This window comes from Epinephelus fuscoguttatus, linkage group LG16 (assembly GCF_011397635.1).
Source record: "Epinephelus fuscoguttatus linkage group LG16, E.fuscoguttatus.final_Chr_v1".
In the NCBI taxonomy this organism is placed as follows: Eukaryota; Metazoa; Chordata; class Actinopteri; order Perciformes; family Serranidae; genus Epinephelus; species Epinephelus fuscoguttatus.
The window spans coordinates 4,197,426-4,220,398 of NC_064767.1; the positions used below are offsets into that span (position 1 = coordinate 4,197,426).

A 22,973-nucleotide genomic window follows, 5' to 3' on the forward strand; every position below is an offset into this window, starting at 1 on the left:
TCTTGCACTGTTTAGTTTTAATTTAAAATGAAGGCATTGTTTGTACAAGTTTATTCCTTTGTGTGTTTTTCCTCCTCCTTAATGCTCACCTCGTTATTCAAACACTGTGTCTTTTATTGTTGTGTTTTTATGTGTAAAGCACTTTGTAACTTTTTCTAATGAGTGCTATACAAATAAACTTTATTACTATTACTAACAGTATTATTGTCAGAAGTTGATCATTGCGAACACTGAAAAACCAAACCTATATTAACAAATACACTTTGCAGTTAATTAAAACTCAAACATGACATGGACAAATCAAATACTAAAAGGTCAGCCACCAAAAACAAGCGTACAGAGCTGAAACAATATAAAGCCATTCATCTAATAAGAAGTCCATCAAGGATCTGCACAAATTAAATACATCATGCATTTTACTGGAAGATGTGAGTCACAGTTTCACCACTAGATGTCGCACACATTGTATTATTCCACGTGTGACCCATTAAGCAATGCAGCATCCACAGTGAGCTCATCAGCGGGACAGTTTATTGTGTTGACACCAAACTATGATGATAAAATATTTTTAATTGAAGAATTAACGGATATCTTGTCATCACGCATGTCATCATGTAGCCTGTTTTTAATTTAATACAAATTACCTGCCGTGGAATCATCCCCTCTCCAGCCAGAACAGACGCAACAGCACAGATGAAATATAGTTATCATTATAGTTATCTTAATAATAATGTGATAATAATAATTAATCCTCCTGGTGAAGATCTGTGCAGCTCTTGGAGACCACACACTCTCTGCACACACGTAGCACAACCTCAGATCTACATTTATAGTTCAGGTGAATCATGTAATTTCCAAAAAAATCTGTGCTGCTAAATGTCACCAAAACAGATTATTCTCAAACACACACACACACGTGCACACACAAATGTTCTTGTCGTGTTTCAGTGTAGAAAATGTTGTGAATGTGGAATATTCAGCAGCCTCTTCTCTCTCTGAGCTCCCAGCTGAGCTGTTTCACATTAGGCTGCAGTGTGCAGAGATTTGGCCTTCAGCTTTAATGCTTACAGCTTCCTCTGGAGTCTCAAGAGTTATGGGCCTAATAAAACTCTCTCTCCCTCACACACACACACACACACACACACACACACACTGTATGCTGTTGATGTATATTATAACTGATGAGTAATCTTGATGCTGATGTTATTTCCGTTTCATTAACCTGTAATGAATTAAACATCCTGGATAAAAATGAAAAGCAGGACTTTTTTTTTTACACAGCTCTCCCCCGCTTACACAAAGTACACTACACAAAGTACACACACACACACAGACACACACACACTAGGGATGTTTGTATGAGTAGTGGGACAAATGGATTTTGCAAAGTCACAGACAACAGTAATCACCTCATATTTATTTTTATTTTATTTTATTTATTGTTGTTTTTAACATTGATTGACTATATTTGTGTGTTTTGATTTTTAACTGGTTTTAAACAACAGCGCTGCAACACATAAGAGATTAACTTATTAATATGTTGGCCTACTCATTTAAAAAGCATTTTTAGTGAAGCTTAATGACATGAGACATATTCATTTGTTGATTAGAAATTTACAGAGCACTCTGAACACACATATACAATTTGGCAACATGTTTAACTGTAACTCCCGCAGGGTTTATTGGCCGCAGAGTGGCAAAAGTAAAACTAAACTTTCACCTGACCCATTAAAGCTCTCAAGGAAATGTAAGACATGAGTCACGGGGAGAGAGCTGTGCAGGATTGGCTTTAATGATATATGCGCAATGTGATCTTAATTAAAAATCTCTAATTATCAGAGCGGTGCCACCGGTGGTTTGATCCTTCCAGTGGGGATGAAAGGCCTCCTGCAAGCCACCATTTGCTGTCTGAACATTTCCAGTGGACGACACATGGTTCAAAGACACTAAAGATTTTGGGGGGGGGTCAGACCGTTTACTGGACTTGGCAGTCAGTGTGTGTCTGTCAGTAAAAAAGGAGACACCTGCTTTAGGACAAATGTCCACGCCGACGCACAGCGCGCAAAGTTGGGCTGGATTTGCTGCTGCTGCTCCGCACAACAAGGTAAGGCTCCATTTTTCAGTTAATCACAGTTTGTTCCGCCACTTAGTTACTCACACTCAAACACTATTCAAAACATGTATTCCTTTAATGTTTCTGTCCTTAGTTTCATTTGCTCTCTTGTGCAAGTTCACCTCTGAGCGCAAAAAATGTCAATAATACTTTCTGGCCTGCTTTTCACTGAATGTGACGCAATACACTGAATTTTCACGCACAAAATACGCGATTGCTTATAAAGTTTGATTCGTTTAGCTCGCTGTAAATAGACAGGAAACAACAACAACAACAACGTGGACTACAAACTACTAGCTGTTACAGCAGGACTCAGACTGTAGGAACACTGAAGTTTTAACAAGGAAAATATTGCATAAATTAAATAAGTTTATAATAATTTCGACCTATTTACATAATTTAAATTATTTGCAAATTATATATTTATATATATATACTACTAGTATAATAATAGTAGTAATAATTCAGATAAAATAATAATAATAATAATAATAATAATAAAAAGGGTAAAAATAATTAAAATAATACAATATTTATTATTATTATTATTATTATTATTATTATTATTATTTATATGATTCATAGAATTTTTGTCATGTAGAATAATATCAATATGAGAGCAATGCAACACGGTTAAAATCATTAAAATAAAATAAAAAATATATTTTAAAAAAAACACTGGAGTAATGTTTTGTAATAATAATAATAATAATAATAATAATAATAATAACGATAATTATTTTCGGAAGAGGATTGACTTTGTAATGTAGAATAATATCCATATGAGATTACTGCAACGAAACCGGAGTCACTGATTCTGATCTCGTTTCTGTTGGGACGTTTCAGATGGTCGGCCTGAAGTGAGACCACGTGCATTATCTTCGGTCTAAGTTCTGTTTGTTCATCGATTTAGATCCAGTAACATCAAAATCACTTTAGTTCCCAGTGGCAGCCTTTAAAAACGTCAAAAGCACAAAGCGAACTGAAAATAATTGTTCAGCTTTTTCTCTCCATATTACGTTTGAAGCCTAACACAGGCTCAAATACGTCACCACACATCACGTGTGTTCTGATGTCACAGCGATGTGCTCCAGTAATTAAACATACAACATGTTGAGTTTATATTCAAATCAACAACCTGACAGGGAGTTTAAAATGGTCTCAAAGACACGAGCCTGTCCACGAGGACACTGTCCTGATGTGTCTCATTCAGATGTCCTCCTGCTGCGCATTAAACAGCCAAAGTCTTTCAATTAGACATAAATATTTATTATGCAATAAATGGGGGAAATCCCAGAACAGCTCTCAGGTATTTATATGACCTTATTACCTCTGGAGGCCTCAGGGCTTTGTGCTGCAGCCTCTTCAGCCATATGATATGTGCTGACCCAAATACAGCTCAGCTCTACATCTGGTTTGTCCATTGACTTAAATGTTACATAGAAAACTTCACTCTGGCTGCAACAAGCTGCAAGTTGTAAGTCACATCATGTGAATATGGGATGTAACCAGAAACAAAAGCACCCTGCTACGAATCTGCTGATGTAGAGAAAACACATCAGTAACCAGGAGTCACTCTGGTGCTGTTGCATACAGCCATCATGGTCAGCGTCAGAGAAGCGTCCATGAACACCTGAGAAACTTCCACAAAACAATGATGAAGATGTTTCAAGTGCAGCACCCCAAGGCAGCCAAGGCCATATGAAAACTAAACATCAGCAGTAGAGGAAGTATTCCGATCATTTACTCAAGTAAAACTACTAATACCACATTGTGAAAATACTCTGTTAAAAGTAAAAGTCCAGCATTAATAACATTCTACTAAATCCTTTGGTAGAGCACGTTATGAGTCACTTTATCTCAGTGGAAAATGTGTTGAACTAAACCTGACTGAACTATCGCTACAATTCAGTTCTGTTATGTTATGCTAAAAAAAATCCACTAGATGTCGCTACATCAGGAAGTTAACTAAAAAAGTCCCGCCAGACTTGGAGGCTCTGTGTGGTGGGATTTTTAAAGGTGGGAATATCTTTTCAACATGTTAGTTTCAGACGTGTTACTGAAACAGTTTAATTTAACTAAATAAAATCATTCGAAGGGTCAAATAATTTCTTAAAACATGCCCAACCAAACGCTTCATATGTCCTTCCATGGTGAAGGTGGTGAAGCCAAGCTAATGTGATTAACATTGACTATTTGCTGCCCAGTATTTGCAGTGCTGTTTGCAGTGCACTGTGTTTCCCTGAGCATTTTCCCAGAGCGCCGTTAAAGTGTATCAGTGATCGACCGCATGTCATGCCGACGTTAAAGGACGGCTTATTTCGTCAGTGTCTGACACTGCAAGTCACTGCACGAGTGTTGATTTCGACGACTTCGGAGTGAGTCGCCGTTGCTTTTGGAGATCAGTTCATCTTCTGCTCTCTTAACTATACACAGTAAAAGACATTTTGACCAGGGGTGCCCAAACTTGTGTGTTTGCGTCTCTTTGCACCTCTTTGAAGTCATTCTGTGTCTCTTCGAGGTGTATTTGTGCCTTCTTTGGTTGTTTTGAGTCTCTTTGCAGTTTCTTTGGATGTCTTTGTTGCGGTTTTGTGTCTCTTAAAAGGTCCTTTTGTCTCTTTGTGGTCATTTTTTGTCTCTTTAAGGTGGATACATGTTCATATGAGTGACATTTTGCAGGTGACCAGAGGGGGCCCTGACATTTTAGGCCCCTGGCTAGGCCCATCCGGTAATCCATCAGTGAGCAGAGTAGAAATATAACGTTTACAAAATGTCTTGAATTGGTTCATGAGGAAATGTAGTTGCGTCCAGCCCTGCTTTAGGCCTCTTCTTCTGACAGTCACGCTAACAGAAAGGTATTCAGCCTGTGAGCCAACCCCCCAGTGGCTTCCCTCGCTCCTCTCTCTCCAGAGCTATGATGAAGTCATGAACCTGAGCTGATTATGTCCACAGGCTACGCAACATGGAGAGGAGAGAGAGAAGGGAGGAGCTCAGCCTCACACCGGCACAAAGCCTACTGTTACGCTGTAAACTTGATTTTGATGTATGTCGGTAACTTCCTGCCTGTGTCCAAAGACATTGGCTGGCCTTTGCCATCCTTCTGTTAAGCAGCCTCCAACTGTTTTCCCTTGTTCATCAATAGAATATTAAATCATAGTGGCATCTAGTTTACTGTAGGGCACAGTCACTAAGAAGCCTTAATCAACATCATTAAGACACTACTTTCTGTCACGTGTCTATATTCGGCAGTAATCTGTAATCTGCCTATAGGTTGATCAACGGACGTGTCAGAGTCCAACACATGATACTGTCCAAAAAATAACCCTGGGCGTCAGCTGTCAATGGGCTTTCCATCAGAACAACACCCTGATGTGTTTCAGTGAGATGTCCTCATGATGAGTGAATGCATAACAGGAAATGATCAGACACATATTTATTGAGCAATAAATGGGAAAATCCCCAAACAACACAAAGGTTTCCTTTAACACAGCTCTCATATATTATGTTTTATAGGGAAATTACCAAAATGTAATCTGAGAACGACTGCTGCGACTTCTCAAACAACTACAAGTTATCTTAGTATATATCAGTGGAGAGTGATGGGCCACCAGCTGGAGGGAACATTACAACAGTTAACTACTATTCCACTCCAACTGTAGGGAGCTACAACCAGTAATAATTTTGCAAACAGGATATAATGATGCTATTTTCCTTGATAACTTCTTGATTCATCAGGCGGAACATGGGACCACAGTGTGAGGACATACGGCTGGAGATTTTGTCTTCCAAACAATAATCAGTGAGGCATCTGTGTGCATCTGAAGAGGAAGATTAATAGTTGGTGATGAGCATCCACCAAAAGAAATGCATTCTCACTCCGATCTCGTCACATATCCGTGTCTGGCTGCAGACTCTCCACGTTGAGATATGACGTCCAAGGTACCCTGAGTGCGTTGGTTGCTTAAGTTCTGAGATGCAAAGTCAACTTCACCCTGTTACATGCCTCGTTTATCTTCAAAATACACTTCTGTTTTCACAGGAAATGTACTGTTTGCATTGGTTATGTTTTGCCAACACGCACGTGGTTGGGTTCAGGAAAAAAGAACAGGGTTTGGCATTACAATCTTATGGGACGCAAACACCGGCCTCCTGGGTTAAAGTCTCTGGTTATTGGACCCTTCCACTCAGACTTCCACCACCTCAACTTTCATTCCTGTCCCACCACATTTCACCCTGACGCCACCAGGCGCCACTGAGCTATAAAGGCGACTGGCCACGTATCATGCCGACATGAAAGGACAGCTTTTTTTGTTGGTGTTTGACTCCTGAAGTCATATCATATGTTGGGTATATGTTTGCATATCTGTAGCTTTATGCAAGTTTAAAAGCAACTTTGCAGTATTTCTCACAATGCTGGGCAGGATCATGAATATGGACGGTGCAGCTGCACTGGGGTCCATGATGTGGGTCTCAACAGGACCCTCAGCAATATGTTGAGCAGAGAACAGACCTTTGCAACTGACTCAGATTGTTATTTCAGATAAATGCCTGTGTTCCTGGATGAACCTCAGTCAAATTTAATTGAGTGTGGTAATTTTGTGAGCCGGTGCCATCTGCTAACTCTGTCATGGTTTTCTGTTTGTTTGCTAAACAGTCAGTGGCACTCTATAACAAGATATCATGCTTATCCTACATGAACTAAACTATAAATAAACTATAAAAAACAACTAGGCTATTGAGTTACAGTTTTTCTCCACAGAAAAAGGGAACTATGCAAACAAGTCTGAAAATTTGAGGCTCATGTATAAAATTTAAAATCACATTTTTGCTAAACTCAAAGCAATATATCCAGAATTCAGCCGCTCCTCTTCTCACACCCCGTCCTTCATAACCTCCACTGGCTCCGGATCAGCCAGCGTATCAACTTCAAACTCCTCCTCATCACACAACCCCCCCCCCCCCCCACAGCTACATCTGGCCCTAGTGCATGTTATTGTGCACATATTGTCTCGTCACATGATCAGAGACTTGACATTGGACAGCATCACCATATCATAACTGCATATCTGTATATCACAAAAATTACCAGAGAAAATAAGAAACTATTAATATAATAATTTAATAATTTGAAGTAAGCATATAATTCTGTCATAGATGTTATTGACTATTTTGCAAAAAAGAAGAAAAGAAAACATGACAGAGATGAGTTTCCCTTTTTCAAGGACATATAGCAAATGGCACTGGTTTTAATTTAATGGGAGTTCTTCTTTGAACACAGGCATAATTCCAAGGTGGCAATCAGTCATAAGGGCCCATTCTCCACCCAACACATTGTTGGAGGTCTCAGTCTTTCTGTGGGCCCCTCAACTGCACTGCTTGCACTGTCTTTATTTACGCCCCTGTCCGAAGTCAAGTCTCTAAACGATTGCTGCTTTACATGCAAAGTCTGCTTCATAGCTTCTAACTAGTGTGCACTTGGGCCTGTTGTAACCCCAATCCATCCATGACTCAAAACTTTGATGTAAAATATGTTCAAATGTCCCAGACTGTCAAAATGACATAAAAACTTTATGTTCACGTGATACAAAAACTTGTCCTTTGTGAGCTTGACATATTTCTTGTTATGTGAAATCTGCAATATTTGAGTTTTGAGTTAATTTGACGACAACATATAAATCTGTGTTATGTATCTTCGATATCCTCACTTCAAATGAGTTCTGTGTTATTAAAACACAAATTATTTTATCATTTGATTGAAATATTGTATTAAACACACAGAAATATGGAGTGAGATGAGGGTCATTTATTCTGTGTCCAGTGTACTCGAAACTTTCATGTGACTGTACTGCAAAGTTGTGTGTGCGGCCATGTCCAGTAAATTTTAATTAGAGTGAGTGACTTTTGGATCCAGCTCAACAATAAAACATTTTATGTTTGTTTGACTTTAAATTTAGAACATATATTGTGGTTTGTACATATGACACACCATGTTGTTTGTATTTTATAAACATTAAAAAAATACTCAGCAATATGGTAACTTTATGTTAATGTGACATAGGATTAAATGCTCAAACAACAACAAGTTTTTGAAATATCATAAAACTCCTGTCAGACAGTTGTCATGTGACACATCTTTGTCTGGTGTAAAGTTAAAACTTAAAAGTTACGGTATTGCATTTAACTTAAAAAGTTGAGTGAGCGAATTGAACTCTAAAAAACAATCCACTGATTCAACTGAAACAAATTAATGTAACAATGTGCATGCATCTTTTTAATTGAGTCAGTCCTCTAAGTCTTTTATAATCTGACTAACTCAGTAAGTTTAGTGCAACCAACATGATTTACTCTGACCCTGAAAAGCTTAAGATGAACCAACTTAATTTTTATCCAAAAGTTGTGTTGCTATTTAGTGGTCAAACTATTTTTGTAAGATATTATAACTTGTTTATTTTAATTCTATGCTACTCAAAAAAAGGTCTTAAAATAAGCTGTCAGTTGACTGACACAGGTTAATGGAACAAGTGTAATCTTTTTATGTGGAAGAATATCTTTATTTTAAGCATCATTCATGAACCCCATGAATCAGTTTTGGGGTTCACACCTTTCACCTCTGTCTGTGGGAAAATGTTTTGGTATATAAAGGTGTTTATTTTGGGCTAAAATGCAGTAGTTGCAAAATATCAGAATTAGTGATTGAGCCTAACTTTGGAGTAAAATTATTACCTTTTTCTTAAACACACAATGTGACATTACACACTGTAAGTTGATGTCACTGCAAGTATTTGTATCAATTGTATTCTGTGAATAAAAAGGAAGATTGTTGCTGCCCTTCACAATATTTCCATAAAAAAACAAAACAAAAAATAATATGAGATGAAGCTTCTTTCATCCCAGCTGAGTATTCCCCTCTAATTGGACTCAGTGTGGGCACAAAGGACAGTGTGCGTGATCCCAGAGAATAAAAACCATTGTAAGGACTCTATACATTCAAAGATGTCCAAATGAGCTTTGATGTGCAGCTTCCTGTAGGACTTGTTTGTGCTCTTTATTCGAAGAAATTTACTCTCAACATCGGGATGTGGTTTTACAAGTCGAAAATATCCCAGAGGTCTCATGTCGTGAATTTAGAGAATCGGCGTGCGTGCAAAAAAACAAAAACGATTTTTATTACAGGCCACATACAGATGAAGATTTCAATTTAAATTCCACCTCCTGGCAATGTATTTATGTTTTATATAGAATGTTAGAAAGGCTTAACTACAGCACTATTGTTAGCGTATTGTGTGTGTGTGTGTGTGTGTGTGTGTGTGTGTGTGTGTGTGTGTGCCTTGGAATTGACATGGCCTGACCACAAAAACGTGCAGCGCAGCCTTTAGTTGATTGTACTCAGCAGACCCAGTTTGGGCAGGCTCAAGGTCAAAGACTGTTTTCCTCACTTTGCACAGACACTGAGAGCTGGTTTCACTGGGGGATGGATGGAGGAGAGATGTTGTGACAGGCTTCATATTCAGGCTGTATCATAGCTGTGTTTATTGTTTTAACGTTGAGGGCTCAGGGGGTCACGATGCACAGTTAGGTTCATATTAAGCTGATTATAATCGCTTCATTTATGACTTTATTTCGGGTGAAAACTAATTTCCGGGCCCCAAAATAGTGTCCCACAGCAGAGTCACAGTTCCTGGGTGTTGTTATATCTTGGGCCAAACCTCAGCCTCTTTGGATTTAAAGATTTTTATAGTCCATGTATTTACCGGGCTGCACCTATCCGCCAAATTCTGACTTTGGCTCCATCACTGCACCGTTTCTAGCGGAGAACAGCCCGGCTCATGGCGCCTCTTCAGCGCGGAGACTGCCGGGCTACCACGAGCCACGGCAGCAGTATCCTCCTCCGTGGAAATGGACTCTCCACCAGGCGAACCGCGCCATCACCTCTGCGCCAACATCCTGCGTCAACCTGCCGGGGGAAGCCGTTTATCACGAGTACCAGGGTTTACCATCATCATCATCATCATCATCATCGGAGACGATATTCAGCGCCGGTAAGGACAGCTTTGTGTACGGCGGAGCGGTTTACAGCGCCTCCGGTCCGCGCTTTTACGCACAGGCGTTTGGCGCAGACCCGCGGAGTTTCCCTGGCAGATACACGGCGCTGAATCCACAGCATCGCTTCCCGGAAGAGCGGAGCCGGATCCTGCCGCCTGTTTTTGATCAGTTCTTCGAGTGTGCAGAGGACACGGTGGATCAGAGAGCGCAGATCACACTTGGGAGCCAACAGGAGACGGAGACACATCAGGCCGAGTGGACGAGCTGTCACACCGGGGAGAGCAGCGAGGTGAGGGCGGGGTCAGAGTCACCCCAGGCTGGGAAGGAGGAAGAGGAGGATGCGCCCTTATCCAGCGGCAGTGGAGACAGTCATGGCTCGGGTGAGTGGAGGTCAAACAATAATTTACTATAATTTAATATGGAGCTAAATAGTTTCATTCTAAAACGAGACCACGTGGAACTATTTTAATCCAACAGCAGTTTCTTAAATCGCCATGACCTCACGTGCATATGCTGACAGGGTCACGGGACATTTGTACAACTATTTGACATCATGTAAGCCAGTGTCAGTAAAGTTATTACATAATTTCTTCAACTTCCGGGGTCTCTTTCCATATTCTCTTTGTTACATTGAGATTAACCAAATCACAGTGACAATGTTGGAGCGCGAAATGCGGCCAGTAGCCAGATCAGGTTCAGAAAATAATCATTTGTTTAGAAAATAAAAATCTAGAATAAAAAAATAGACTCATAGTAAACTCTTTAATTTGTGTATTGGTTTATTTATTGTGCTGCTGCTGATATTATATAATTCAGTATTTTTATTAGACCAAGTTCGTCTTTTCAGAATAAAGTAGGCCTAAATTAAAAAAAATAAATAAATAAATAATAATAATAATAATTTAAAAAAAAAGATAATAATCGTGTATTTTCTGGTACATGCTTAAAACCCAAGATACATTTACTGAACCTGATATAACTAATCTCTCCCACATCGAATATAAAAATCGTACTTTCCTATGAAGTTAGACGCGCTGGGTAAATGTGATTATTTTCCAAATATACCAAATAAAGTTATGTTACATTTTCCTCTCCGTTTGTTGGCAGCTTTAGTTGCAGCCCAGTTGATGTGTTTGGCTGCATGCTAACACAGCAAACAGTCACATGGCACTAACAGCGCATGGGCCTCAATAACCACGCTATCTTTGCGCATATTGCAAATGCATACACATTTATAATGAGAGCATTAATGAGACTCTGAAACAGCCACGCAACATGAAGTCATGTTGACTTCTTAAAGTCACCGTTTTGACCCCAGACCTTGACATTCACTTTAAATGCAATGATTTTTAATTAAATGAAACTCAGACTGATGCGCATGAATTTGACTTTTGTAAGTCGAAAGTTGCTCATATCTATGTTTGGGTGTCTCCTTTGAACATTCACACTAATGTTGGATTACGCTGCACACAGCGGGCCGATTATAATTCTACAGATTGTAAATTATTGCTGTTTTTTGTAACTTAAACGTCATTTCCCCTCCCCTCTGGCCTGTCCTCTTCCCTCCATCCCTCTGTCTCTCCGCAGCAGAGCCCTGTGTGATGAGAAAGAAGCGCTGTCCTTACTCCAAGCAGCAGATCAGGGAGCTGGAGAGAGAGTTTCTATTCAACATCTACATCAACAAGGACAGACGCATGCAGCTGTCCCGCCTCCTGCGCCTCACAGACCGGTGCGTGCATGTTGCACTGTTTCTTTCATTCTACATTTAGTGGGTCAGACTGGACCCTGGGCACAGGGGCTCAGTTACACCTGCGCAAAACAAAGAACACGTCTAATCTGAGTTTAGATCAGACCCAATCGCCAGAAATAAATGTTGGCATTTAACGCTTCTGCAAACCAGGAAAACGTTATGTTTACATTAGGATACTTTGAACAGCGCTGTGGTTGAGGTGTGGTTAGATTGAGGCGCAAAACACACTGGTTATGGTCAGGAAAAGGTCATGTTTCATCTCATATCAGGGGCGTAAATATAGACAGTGCAGTTGCATTGGGGCCCGTGGGGTGGAGGGGCCTGAATGCCTGGAAATGCTTGCGTTCAAAGAAGACCTCACCTTAAATCAAGACATGGTGCAATTTTCTGTGTATGCCCTCAAAAAGGAGAACCCATCTCCATCATGGTTTTCTGTTTTTGTAAAACAGTATCAATCCATAACAATATTATGTGCTTATTCCACATAAACATAAAAAAATCTTTCGCTAAACTAATAATTTCCCATTTTTTTTCTTGTAGTTTTTGTCATAAACAGGTATGTGATGATGACTGCTGGGTAACGTGTGTAGACGTCCAGTATCAAGTCTCGGTTTAATCATGTAACAATGTATATATGATATATATGATATAATATAAAAGTGGTAAGACACACTGTTGGTAAAATGTACGCCTAAAACTGTATGTGTGTGCTTCATAAACTTGGGTGCACTAGGACCCATCATTATAGCGTGTACTGGAGCCCATTGTAACTACCATATGCCTCTGTCTTATACTGCGTCACTTTAAAACTTTGATGATACGTATACTGCAGATTATTTCCAGGAAATTACAATATTTAACTGTAATATTTCACAATAAATCACACTGCTATCACCTCACAGGCTTTTACTGTGATATTTAACCATATTCAGAATTTTATTACGAAATTTATGCAGGTAAATACAATATTTTTACAGAAGCAGTTTAACTGTGAGTTTACAATCTAATACAGTAATTCTACAACAGCATATTGCTAAATCACAGTAATCAGATGTACAGTAACTGTGAAGGTACAGTTACATATAATAATTTTAAAGGAGCATACTGCTAAATCACGGTAATATACAGGCATAACTGCTGTCAGATCACAGGATACATTTTCATTTACTGTGAAAGTGATGTAGCTAGTAGCAGATAATTTACGTAAATGTACAGTCAAATATTTTACAGTGTATGAAACTAAATGGTTTGCAGAAAGGTACAATGCCAACCAGAGGGGATGTATAGTCAGGGGAAAGCAGTACTGATTACCCAGGGCCTCATTTGGAGGGGGGCCCTCAAAAAGCCTGGAATAAAATGTTTGAAATTAAAAAAAGATGCAACAAAAACCAAAGTATTTAGTGCCATAACTAAATGCAAATTGACTGAATAAATTGATTGAAAGACTGAACTTCACATTGAAAAAAAAATAGTGGGAGCTCTCTGATACCCATCTCACCCCTTAAAGGCAAAAATGGTTTAGTCCACCGTGCACTAGGATTCATCTCTAAACACAGTGAGCCAAGTGAGTGACAACTGCTGGAGCACCAACATACACTGTCATGTGTTTCCCCAGGAAAAATAGACTTTCCAAAAAAAAAGAAAGCAAACTGAATTTGTAATAAAAAAAAATAGAAATCCAGAGGGACGTGAGAGGGACATGAATCACGAGAGGAGGGCGGGGGGCCCTCAGAGACTACATGTGCACATGGCCCAGAATCTGGTCCCTGATGCCAACATTTTCTTTTGGCAGCTGGGCTGAAATTTTGTTATTCCTCTCACCAGGTGTTGCTCAGCCTCGGCTGCAGGCTGCAGTGAAACTCTTTAAACACTCCACACTCTGCAGAACACAAAACACACAATTTTCCACAGTGGTGTCTGGTTCTACTTATTCGCAAAATGCTGTGGAAACTATGGAAGTTTGATTAGTAACGAATATTTAATGGTCATTTCTTTGACCATGGGCCTGCGTGTTGTTTTAATCTGGAAGGAGAAAAAGATGTTTCACCATGTGGATTTAATAATGTCATGGTGACAGTAAAAATGTAATGGAATTAAGTTGATACATGGAATCATTCATTGTAAGAAAATTAAACTTTTATCTGTGGTTCTCTGCTGTTCTCATATACTAAATATCTTTGAGTTTTAGACTGCTGATCAGATGTGTCCCGACTTTTTGTAGACCAAATTACAAATTGATTAATCGTGAAATCACCTAGCAGATTGATTTATGATGAAATTAACTGTTAGTTGTCCCCGTGTTAACAATTGTTCAGTGGCAGGAAGTAGAGAGATCTTTATTCAGTGCAGTGGGAAGTCAAGATGGCGTGCAACATCTTCACACTCTTCCTCTTTCTGGGCACATCTGGCTTCAAAACTTTATGAACTGATGATGTGTCCCAACCCAAGGGGTAGGCAGCCTGCCGCTCCACAGCTGTATGCGACTCTTTCGCCTCTCTCAAGTGGCTCCCTGGCTTTGACAGAAAATGATATGGAAATGATTAACCATTATTTATTTATTTTTTTGTAACATTTCATTTATTGTCGTAGGCCTGAAGTGATTCTTACATTCTTCGGCTGTAAAAATGCGTAGCCTGTACACAATGTTTTAACATTTCGTCAATTAAAATGTGCGTCATACGTCTGTGGCCTGGCGCCTTTTCCTCTAAAAAGATCACTAGCGATGGCTACAGTGGTTTTGAGTCTTCCTCGCTAGGCTAGCTGTGGATTCCAAATTTCCAAGAAGGGAAATGCCTCAGAGGAAAATAGCATGTGGACAGATTTGTTTGCTTTCATCGACAATGCTGCAAAGTGAAAGTACTAAATAATCATGAATAGCCTTCTGCAGAGGAGTCACTTTGTGCTAAACAAATACTGAATGCTCATTTAGATCTATTAGTAATATTGATAGGCTAAATTCGACTTGAAAGGCTGTGTTACCTTTATTTTGAGGCTTAAATCTGTGTTGTGGTGTCAGTGTTTTTTTCTTTTTGGCCAAAAATGGCTCTTTTGACAGTAAAGGTTGCCGAACCCTGCCTTACCCACATCTTTTTGGTTGTTAAAATTCACCATCATCATATTTATTTGGCACATACACACAGTATGCTTAAGGCATAACCAATCTGATGCATAATCATTGCATTTTGCAGTTTGTTGTGTTTTGCTTTTGTTTTAAACTCATCTAGAACCAGCCCAGTTGGCACTGTACGCTTTGCAAACCATGACTGTGTTACATTTGTTTCATACGTATCATATGGATGTTTCTAAAGTGACATAGTAAATGAGTTGACTTTGTCATCTGCAGGTGGAGGGGATGGTGGGTGGCGTGTTGGCAGACATCTGCCAAGCTGTAGACCAATAAATAAAAAAAAAAACCCAGTTGTTTTTTAGCGAGACATTGCTGTGTTTCCAGCAGCTTTTTAGCCCCTGCATGTGGGTGTTTCTTTCCTGGAAAGTGTTTGTTCTTTTACTAAGACATTGCTGCTTTGCCAGAAAAGCAGTTGTTGTTTATTACAGAGACATGGTTCGTTTCCAGCAGGGATTGTGCCCCAAAAACTGGGTATTTTAAGCCATAACATGATCTTTTCCTGACCATAACCAAGTGGTTTTTGTACCTAAACTTAACTACACAGTAACCAAAGCACAGTTGAAATGTCAAGCTTCAGTGTATCTGAATAACGTGCAAATATAACATGTTCATGGTTTGCAGAAATGTACAACATTTTTCTTGCTGGGACAGCACAAAGAAATCAAACTGTAAACAATGTTTCGTGTCCTTTTCTGATGCAGACAGGTGAAGATCTGGTTCCAGAACAGACGAATGAAAGAGAAGAAACTGAAAAGAGAGAGACTGCTGTACCACACAGGATATCACCTGTTCTGACCAATGGGTTATTGAGAAAGAAGTAAGAGACAGTCTATCTTTCAGTCATGCACAAGCTGTGGGAACGCTCTACAACCTTCTCACAGCCCTGTCTCATTCCAGCCATGTGGGCAGGTTAATCAAGACATAAATAAATAAATGAATCCAGTATTCCTGCCATGAGGAGTCCTCCAAGGCTCACGTTTAGGCCCCATGTTTTTCTCGAGGACAAACACATCCTGACAACTTCTCTAATGAATACTCTGTCTTGCTCCTGATTTTCTTCTTGCCTTATTCAAACCTGACTTCCCTCTGAAGTTATGTGGCTGACTGTGAAGACATTAACCCTTTCTTTGCCTCGGGGCTTCATGTCCTAACTTTGAAATGACAACATACATTTTATATCCTTTTTCCTTTCCAAAAACTAAACATAGAGAAACATGAAATGCGGATGTAGCTCTTTATACGCTCGTCTGTGGAGCATCCTGTTTTGGTGTTCACATTTCTGAGAGTATTTGATTTTTTTTGGTCTTTTTGGTGTTTGATGTTGATTTGCACTGCTGACAATCTAAAGATGTGTCTGTGTATTAATGTTTCAGTTACTGAATTATAAATCCTCTTGCTGTTCATGTTCATTTGTTTATAACTTACACAAGTTAATAATACCTCATAAAATCTAATTTCACCATCTGTTTCGCTTATAAATCTATCTGTTTAGGCAAGCGAAGGCAATCTGTATTAATTATTCTGATATCTCTGAGATTTGATATCAGCATTGTGACCATTTTGTGTCAGCGTTTCTACATGAAAGACTGTAAATACTAAAAATCTAAAACATATGAGTGCAATTATTTGGTTTACTTGGATGTACTTTGTGATTAGTTAAATGTGATTAAATATTGACTGACACATCGTTATGAATGAGTCATTATTTCAGGTGCCGCGAGTGTCCATGCAGTTTTCTAACATGCAGTCAGGACACACATATGAACAGGGGTTTGTTGTTGCATCGTACACTTTACTGCACTCTGGTGAATTTGTATGCACCAATATGTGCCTTTGCTGCATGAGTTTATGATGGAAATGTCTTTCATTTGTCAAAATAAAAGTCCTGTGCTACTTTTATGTTTTCACTGGGGGGACAAAACATGTTCTAAATATTGAGGGGGACGTGTTCCCTGCATCCTCCTTCCAAAATCTGAACGTATATTTCAGTAAACTTTAAGGTAATTTATGAAAATATTGGTCAACCTCTCTCTAAGATGACTTGCCTCTTTTAAAACTTAGAGGGCTTTTTCTCAACTACAGAGGAGTGTGTGATTTTTAATTTGATGCAGCTTGAGTTAAATTTTATGACACAATTTCATAGTTTTAAATGCATTTTTAATTTACACACGCCGCAAATGTATGTGGTTAAAGTTAACGTTAGTTACTAGGAAATTATAAAGGACTTTTTTTAAATTCACCCCCTCTTAGTGGTGTCTCAGACACTTTTCAAGTTTGTTGAATAAAAATATAATCTCTTAGGAAATAAAAAAATATCTGGAGGCCATGTTGCCTGGCTGTTTTCACATAGCAATAAAATGAATTGAACATTATGCATGATCACTTCTGCAACAAAGACCCAGAAGCACATTTAAATGGGCTCACATTGGAGTTGGATGATGCCTGAATCGTAACCACAGCCATGCCAACTAAAGAGCAGGTTATTAAGCAGGTAATTGCTGCCCCAGGTTACACTCATATAAAATCCAAGTGTCAAACTATCAAAGAAAAATAAGTAAAAGTAAATAGCCTCTCTGTCAGGTATTCTCTCTTCTTATCCGACCCAGACTTTGAACAACACCAGAAACACGCAGTGAGTCCAAGGCTGCAGATGAACCTTGAACCGCAAAACAACCAGCAAACAACTGTCACAACCACCATTTCCTCAGCTTAATGGCTTTTATTGGGGCAATACAGACGGTCTGCTGTGTCTGCCTTTCTGTCTTTGTCTCACTCAGTCTGTGTGTGTGTGTGTGTGTGTGTGTGTGAGAGCGTGCATGAGTGTGAATTTGACGTAAAAAGAAAGACAAGTAGATGAAAGGAGAGATTGTGTTGGAACTAAAGGCATTCAGGCTAATGACCTACAATAAACTCCACCAGAGCTTCTTTTTTACACAAACACATTTTAAACTGATTTATTTGTACATTTACACTCTTGATGCTGAGAACTGTGTTGTCTTAATCTTATTTATTTACCTTTTGCAGTCTTAAATAAATGGATAATGTTGTAAAAGAAATCCTACATGGGTAGAAAGTAGAGCTAACTTGTAGTAGAAGCAGTAATAGTGGTGTATGTGCAGTTAGTGCAGGGCAAAGAGGCTGAATTAGGGGTAATAGAGGCAGTAGCCTGATAGTGGGAGTATTTGTAACAGCAGCCTTATTGTTGCAAGGAGACAAAGGTAGCAGCAGTATTGCAGGACTGGTAGAAGTTGCACTGTAAAAAGGAACTTTTTTTTTTTTTTTTACTTTAAAAGTTTGTGTCCAGGCTGCCTTAAGTTATTAAGTTGACCAAATTTGAGAAGACACATTGAATAATTACAAAATTACCTCAACTTGTACTCACATCCAGTCAACTTAAATTTTAAGGCAGCCCAGACATAATTGTTTGTCGCAGTAATATTGGTGCTAGCAGCAACTTGTAGTTATTGTGCAAGTTGCAATAACAGAAATAGAAATAACCTCCCCCTCTTGAGCATTTAATTGCAGTATGAACACTAAATTAATGGTTCTAATGCACTATAATGTGGTTGTGACCAAATATAAATGTTTAAGTTTAACAACTATAACTTGTCTTGTGGTCACTCACACACCGATAAAAACACATTTATTCAATGCTTTTGTTTTGAAAACTTGCATAATTGTACAATATATCTGTCAAATAACAGAAGAATCTACATAAAATTACAAAAACCAATACGTCTTATACAAATGTATTTACAGTGTTAAACTGAACAGTTTAATCTAATAAATGAAAGCAATGTGAAATTATGAATATGTAAATGTGTTTTAACATTCTGTTTATTTGTAAAAAAAAACCCAACAACAATTGTTTGGTTATTCACAGATACAGTTTTGTGTTATTTTATATTAAAGATGTAAACTCACAGTCTGCTTTATGAATTTTATTGCTATGTTTGCATATTTCAAAAATACAGGAAAAATCTGTGAAACATAGGCTACTGGAAAAGTATTGTAAAATTACAGATTTTTTTTATAGGTGATGGCTGCTGTACAGACAGATAATAAATGACAATATAGTAAAACACAGTTTTAATTATATAAAATATGTCTTCATGGAAGAAGTTTATTGACAGATATTCTAAATTATTAAAATGTAACAACAGGATGTATCTGCCTACACTACAATGTGTCAAAACAACATGTTTACAATGTTTGTATGTTGCTTTAGTTTATTTTATGTGTTAAGACATATACAAAAGATACAAACTAGTACATAAACAACAGCAATGTGATGGAGAGGTGCAAATAAACCTCAGAGGGGCTCTCTGCAGGGTATTTCTTTATTCATGAAAGAAAAATGTTGCAATGATGTGTACAAGAGAAAGACAAAAGATATGACTGCACACAGTAGCAGTCATGTGCAAGTATGCAAAGTAGAAAATAAAATAAAAAGCATTAATTACAAAGATTAGAATTAGAAATAGCCTACTTACTGATCCATGGGAGAAAACTGTGATGTGTTACAGCTGCTCTGACATGAAGCATGGAGAATTACTGATAGTAGAATTAAGAATTCAGTATTAAGTGAGAAGTTTGTAAAAATATAAGAATGAAAATATGTGCGTTATGCTGTAGTGTTTAACACGAGTATGTAAAATATCTGAAATTCAAAATATGTATAATATTATAAGTACGGTAAGTGTGTGAAAATATAAATATATATGTGCCTTATGCTACATTAAAATGTATAAAAATAGTATGTAAGAGAAATATAAAAATATGTATGTAAATAGAAATATATACAATAAATGCATCATGTTAAATACACATATTAAGACACTGAAAGAATATTGCACAGTTGAATAACTGCACAGTGTTGCTAGTTGAATTATTGCCCCAATTATTGTCCAACAGTGTTACAAAGAATTATGGTACCTTCAGGTCCCTACTGCACCATTGAAATATAATAAATAAATGATGGAATTAATTAATAACCCTAAAACCCAATAGATAAAAACAAACTTTTAACAGCTTTCTTGAGTTGTGCAGGTGCTGATTTTAAAATATGAGATGGCAGAGCGTCAAATATCACCGAACTCTGTAAATTAAACCAAAGTGTAGTGGAGATGTTTGACACTCAGGAGGACTGAGTTTATGGTTATTCTGAGGAGTTGTGGAATTGATGATTGTGGGAAAGTGCTGATGAAAATATGAGGGAAGGATCATGTTCAGGGAACTGTATACAAGCAGAGGAATCTGGAGTTGGATGATTTGATAAATACTGATGATGCCAACTTAAAAATGCTAGGTGGACTTAAATTAAGGTGTTCGTGATGGTAATAGAAATAGCCAGGGTAAAAGTAATGCTTAAAAGGCTAAAAAAGAAAATTAATTAATTAAATTAAATTAATTCAAATGAAAAAATTGGTATAAATTACATTTAAAAAAGTTAGATTTTTTTTTTTTATTATTTTATAAAATAAAATAAAAGCTATAGAAAGAGTAATAATGGTTCTAAACATATTTCAGTAACAGATTTCCATCTCTAAAACAGCTGGCATCAGCATATGGCAATGCATTATAGGCAATGTTGTCTTTACTTCTCATGTTCCGTCATATAAATGTTTATATATTTGTCAGCTTGTGTGACTTTTACACAGTTTGACCCCACCTCTACCGCCACCTAGAGGTGTCTAAAGCCATGACATCATCCCATCTGAATCCTCGAGGCTCCAGCTAAATGAAATCAGGAGCTCTGATTCATGTGTTTCTTTATTTCATCACTGAGACCAGTGGACAGAGCTCATACCGACATGGTAGACTGCTACATCAAGAGGTGCCCAGGCTGCTGCATGATCCGATCCGACATGATGAAGTTTGGGGGATCCCTCCTGCAGAACTTGGACTCTGTTTTGAACTCATCCAGACAGCAGGTGGCGGTAAAGGCGCACAAGCGATCAAGGTCTATGTTACAAGGAGGCTGTGGGGACATATGTGAAAGTTTGTCTTTAGGCCACGCCCCCAGCCTGCCTGTCATCCTCTTCTCCAGCCAATGGGGTTTCACTTTTACACTCAAACGTGGACACAGTGGCGATGAATGGGGGAGTGAGACCAGATGTGGTTTATGGATCAGATCAGAGAATAATATTGATCATTTATTAGCCTATCATCTGAGCAACGGACAGATAATTTAATGTGTCTCCAAAGTGTTGATTATTCATGAGACAGAGAGCAGCCTTTGTGATGAAGGATTTTTTTAGATAATCCAGTACATGATTTATCTTCACTTAAAGGCGAAGTGCGCTCATTTTCAAAATTCATACATGTAACTCCTGTGGTCTCAGACAGTCCCAAAATACTGTTAAACAAGAACAGCTCTCTCAAATCTATAAAATCAGAAAAACTAAAAGCCTGTTGCATAAAGTCTGAAGCTGCTCCATAGACAATGACTGGTGAAAGATGATCCAGATGACACTGAGTGTACAGGTACACTTTCTGCGTCACTGCAGTAAAATAAAGCTCATTTTGAGTTTAAAAAAGGAAACGAACATTCCGTGGCTCCACAGTATACAGTCTATACATCTGGTGCCAGGCACAGCTGCACACTGCGTCCAGCGTTTTGTTTCTTCGTGTGATTTTGTGCAATTCTTTAGTGTTTTTTGTTTAATGTGAGCAAGGGAATAAAATGTTTTACACTACCATCAAACTGATTCACACTTGTAGTGTTTGTTGTATAGTTTGTGCGGTTGAATGGACAAATTCAATTTATTTATTTATTTATTTTCTGACGGAAAAGCAAGATCAAATTTAAATCAGTCTCCCACTGATTGTCTACTGAACAGCTCCAGACTTTGTACGCATGACATCATTTCTCTGGTTTCTGGCTTTGAGAGAGAGCAGCTCATGTTCACAAACATTCATTGAACTTTCCTCTTAACATATCAGAATTCTTGGTTGGGTTAGTGTTACAGCTTTTACTTCACAGAACATTTTTCAATAGCCACGCCCATATTGAATGGAAGCTTTAGGTTTGGGCTTGGAGTGGGTATCCTTGTCATCTTACAGCTTATTGTAACAAGAAGTAATTAACCATCAGAGATACTCTGACATACTGGGTTGGTTGCCCCTAGTTACCAACGGGTTTTCAGAAAAATGAAAAGACATTTTAGTAAGAAGTTAATAGTAGTAATTTAAGATACAACCAAATATGCTTTGAAATTGAATCCACCAAATCCTACCGCTTTGTCAGACACCGACGCCAAAAGCCACCTTATGCGCAGTATGCCACACGGCTGGGTGGCGTCAGTTTGTGATGCAGGAGGGAACCTTTAGCGGTGTTGTGATATCTGGTCGGTCAGAAGGCACCTGTCCGGCTGTATGCTGCCCAATGGCGTTAGATGCACACAACTACATAATGTAAGGACTTGGAAAGCCTTTATAGGGCGGGTGGGAGTGATGGTGGATGGGTCCAACTAACCCTGCACTCTCATGAATGTAACCATGATGTGCTTTGTTGCCTAAACCTGACCACTCGCTTGTGTTGCACGGGTTAGGCATGTGTTTGTATGGCACATTTCATACATGAAGGCAATTCAAAGTGCTTTACAGAGCAAAACTGAAACGGTGTCCTGGAGGGTCAACAACAACCGCAGGAGGACACCTAACGCGTCACATGTAGATGATATGTGAGGAGATGGGATGAGAACGGGTTGTCCTTTAAGGCACAATTATTCCTCTTTTTTTAATTAGCTTTTTTATATAAAGCAAATTCAAAGACACCTAAGTTGAATAAACTGAACAGCAACAGATCTCAACAACTAAACATTAGAATAATAATAATCGTAATAGATACACATAGGCTAAATAAAGACATGTCAAATGTTTCCAAGCAGGCAATATAATTAATTATATGCCTGTTAAAAATGTAACCAGATAACATA

The 22,973-nt window shown here is 38.4% G+C and overlaps 1 protein-coding gene across 2 annotated transcripts; it reads left to right on the plus strand.

The window, feature by feature from the left end:
* The first annotated feature begins 9,567 nt into the window (after positions 1 to 9,567).
* LOC125903495 (homeobox protein Hox-D11b-like) lies at positions 9,568 to 16,748 on the plus strand. 2 transcript variants are annotated; one of them, XM_049600449.1, is made up of 3 exons: positions 9,568 to 10,536; positions 11,744 to 11,885; positions 15,735 to 16,748. In XM_049600449.1, the coding sequence occupies exons 1-3, from the start codon at positions 9,855 to 9,857 to the stop codon at positions 15,826 to 15,828; spliced, it is 918 nt and encodes a 305-aa protein (XP_049456406.1). In that variant the 5' UTR covers positions 9,568 to 9,854; the 3' UTR covers positions 15,829 to 16,748. The 2 variants fall into 2 exon arrangements, with proteins under 2 accessions (XP_049456406.1, XP_049456407.1); XM_049600450.1 differs by having other exon boundaries at positions 11,747 to 11,885.
* Positions 16,749 to 22,973: the final 6,225 nt, after the last annotated feature.

Coding starts and splice junctions, on each gene's coding strand:
- LOC125903495 (XM_049600449.1), top strand. CDS start 9,855: ATGTATTTACCGGGCTGCACCTATCCGCCAAATTCTGACTTTGGCTCC. Junction 10,537..11,743: donor TGGAGACAGTCATGGCTCGG/GTGAGTGGAGGT, acceptor GTCTCTCCGCAG/CAGAGCCCTGTGTGATGAGA. Junction 11,886..15,734: donor CTCCTGCGCCTCACAGACCG/GTGCGTGCATGT, acceptor TTTCTGATGCAG/ACAGGTGAAGATCTGGTTCC.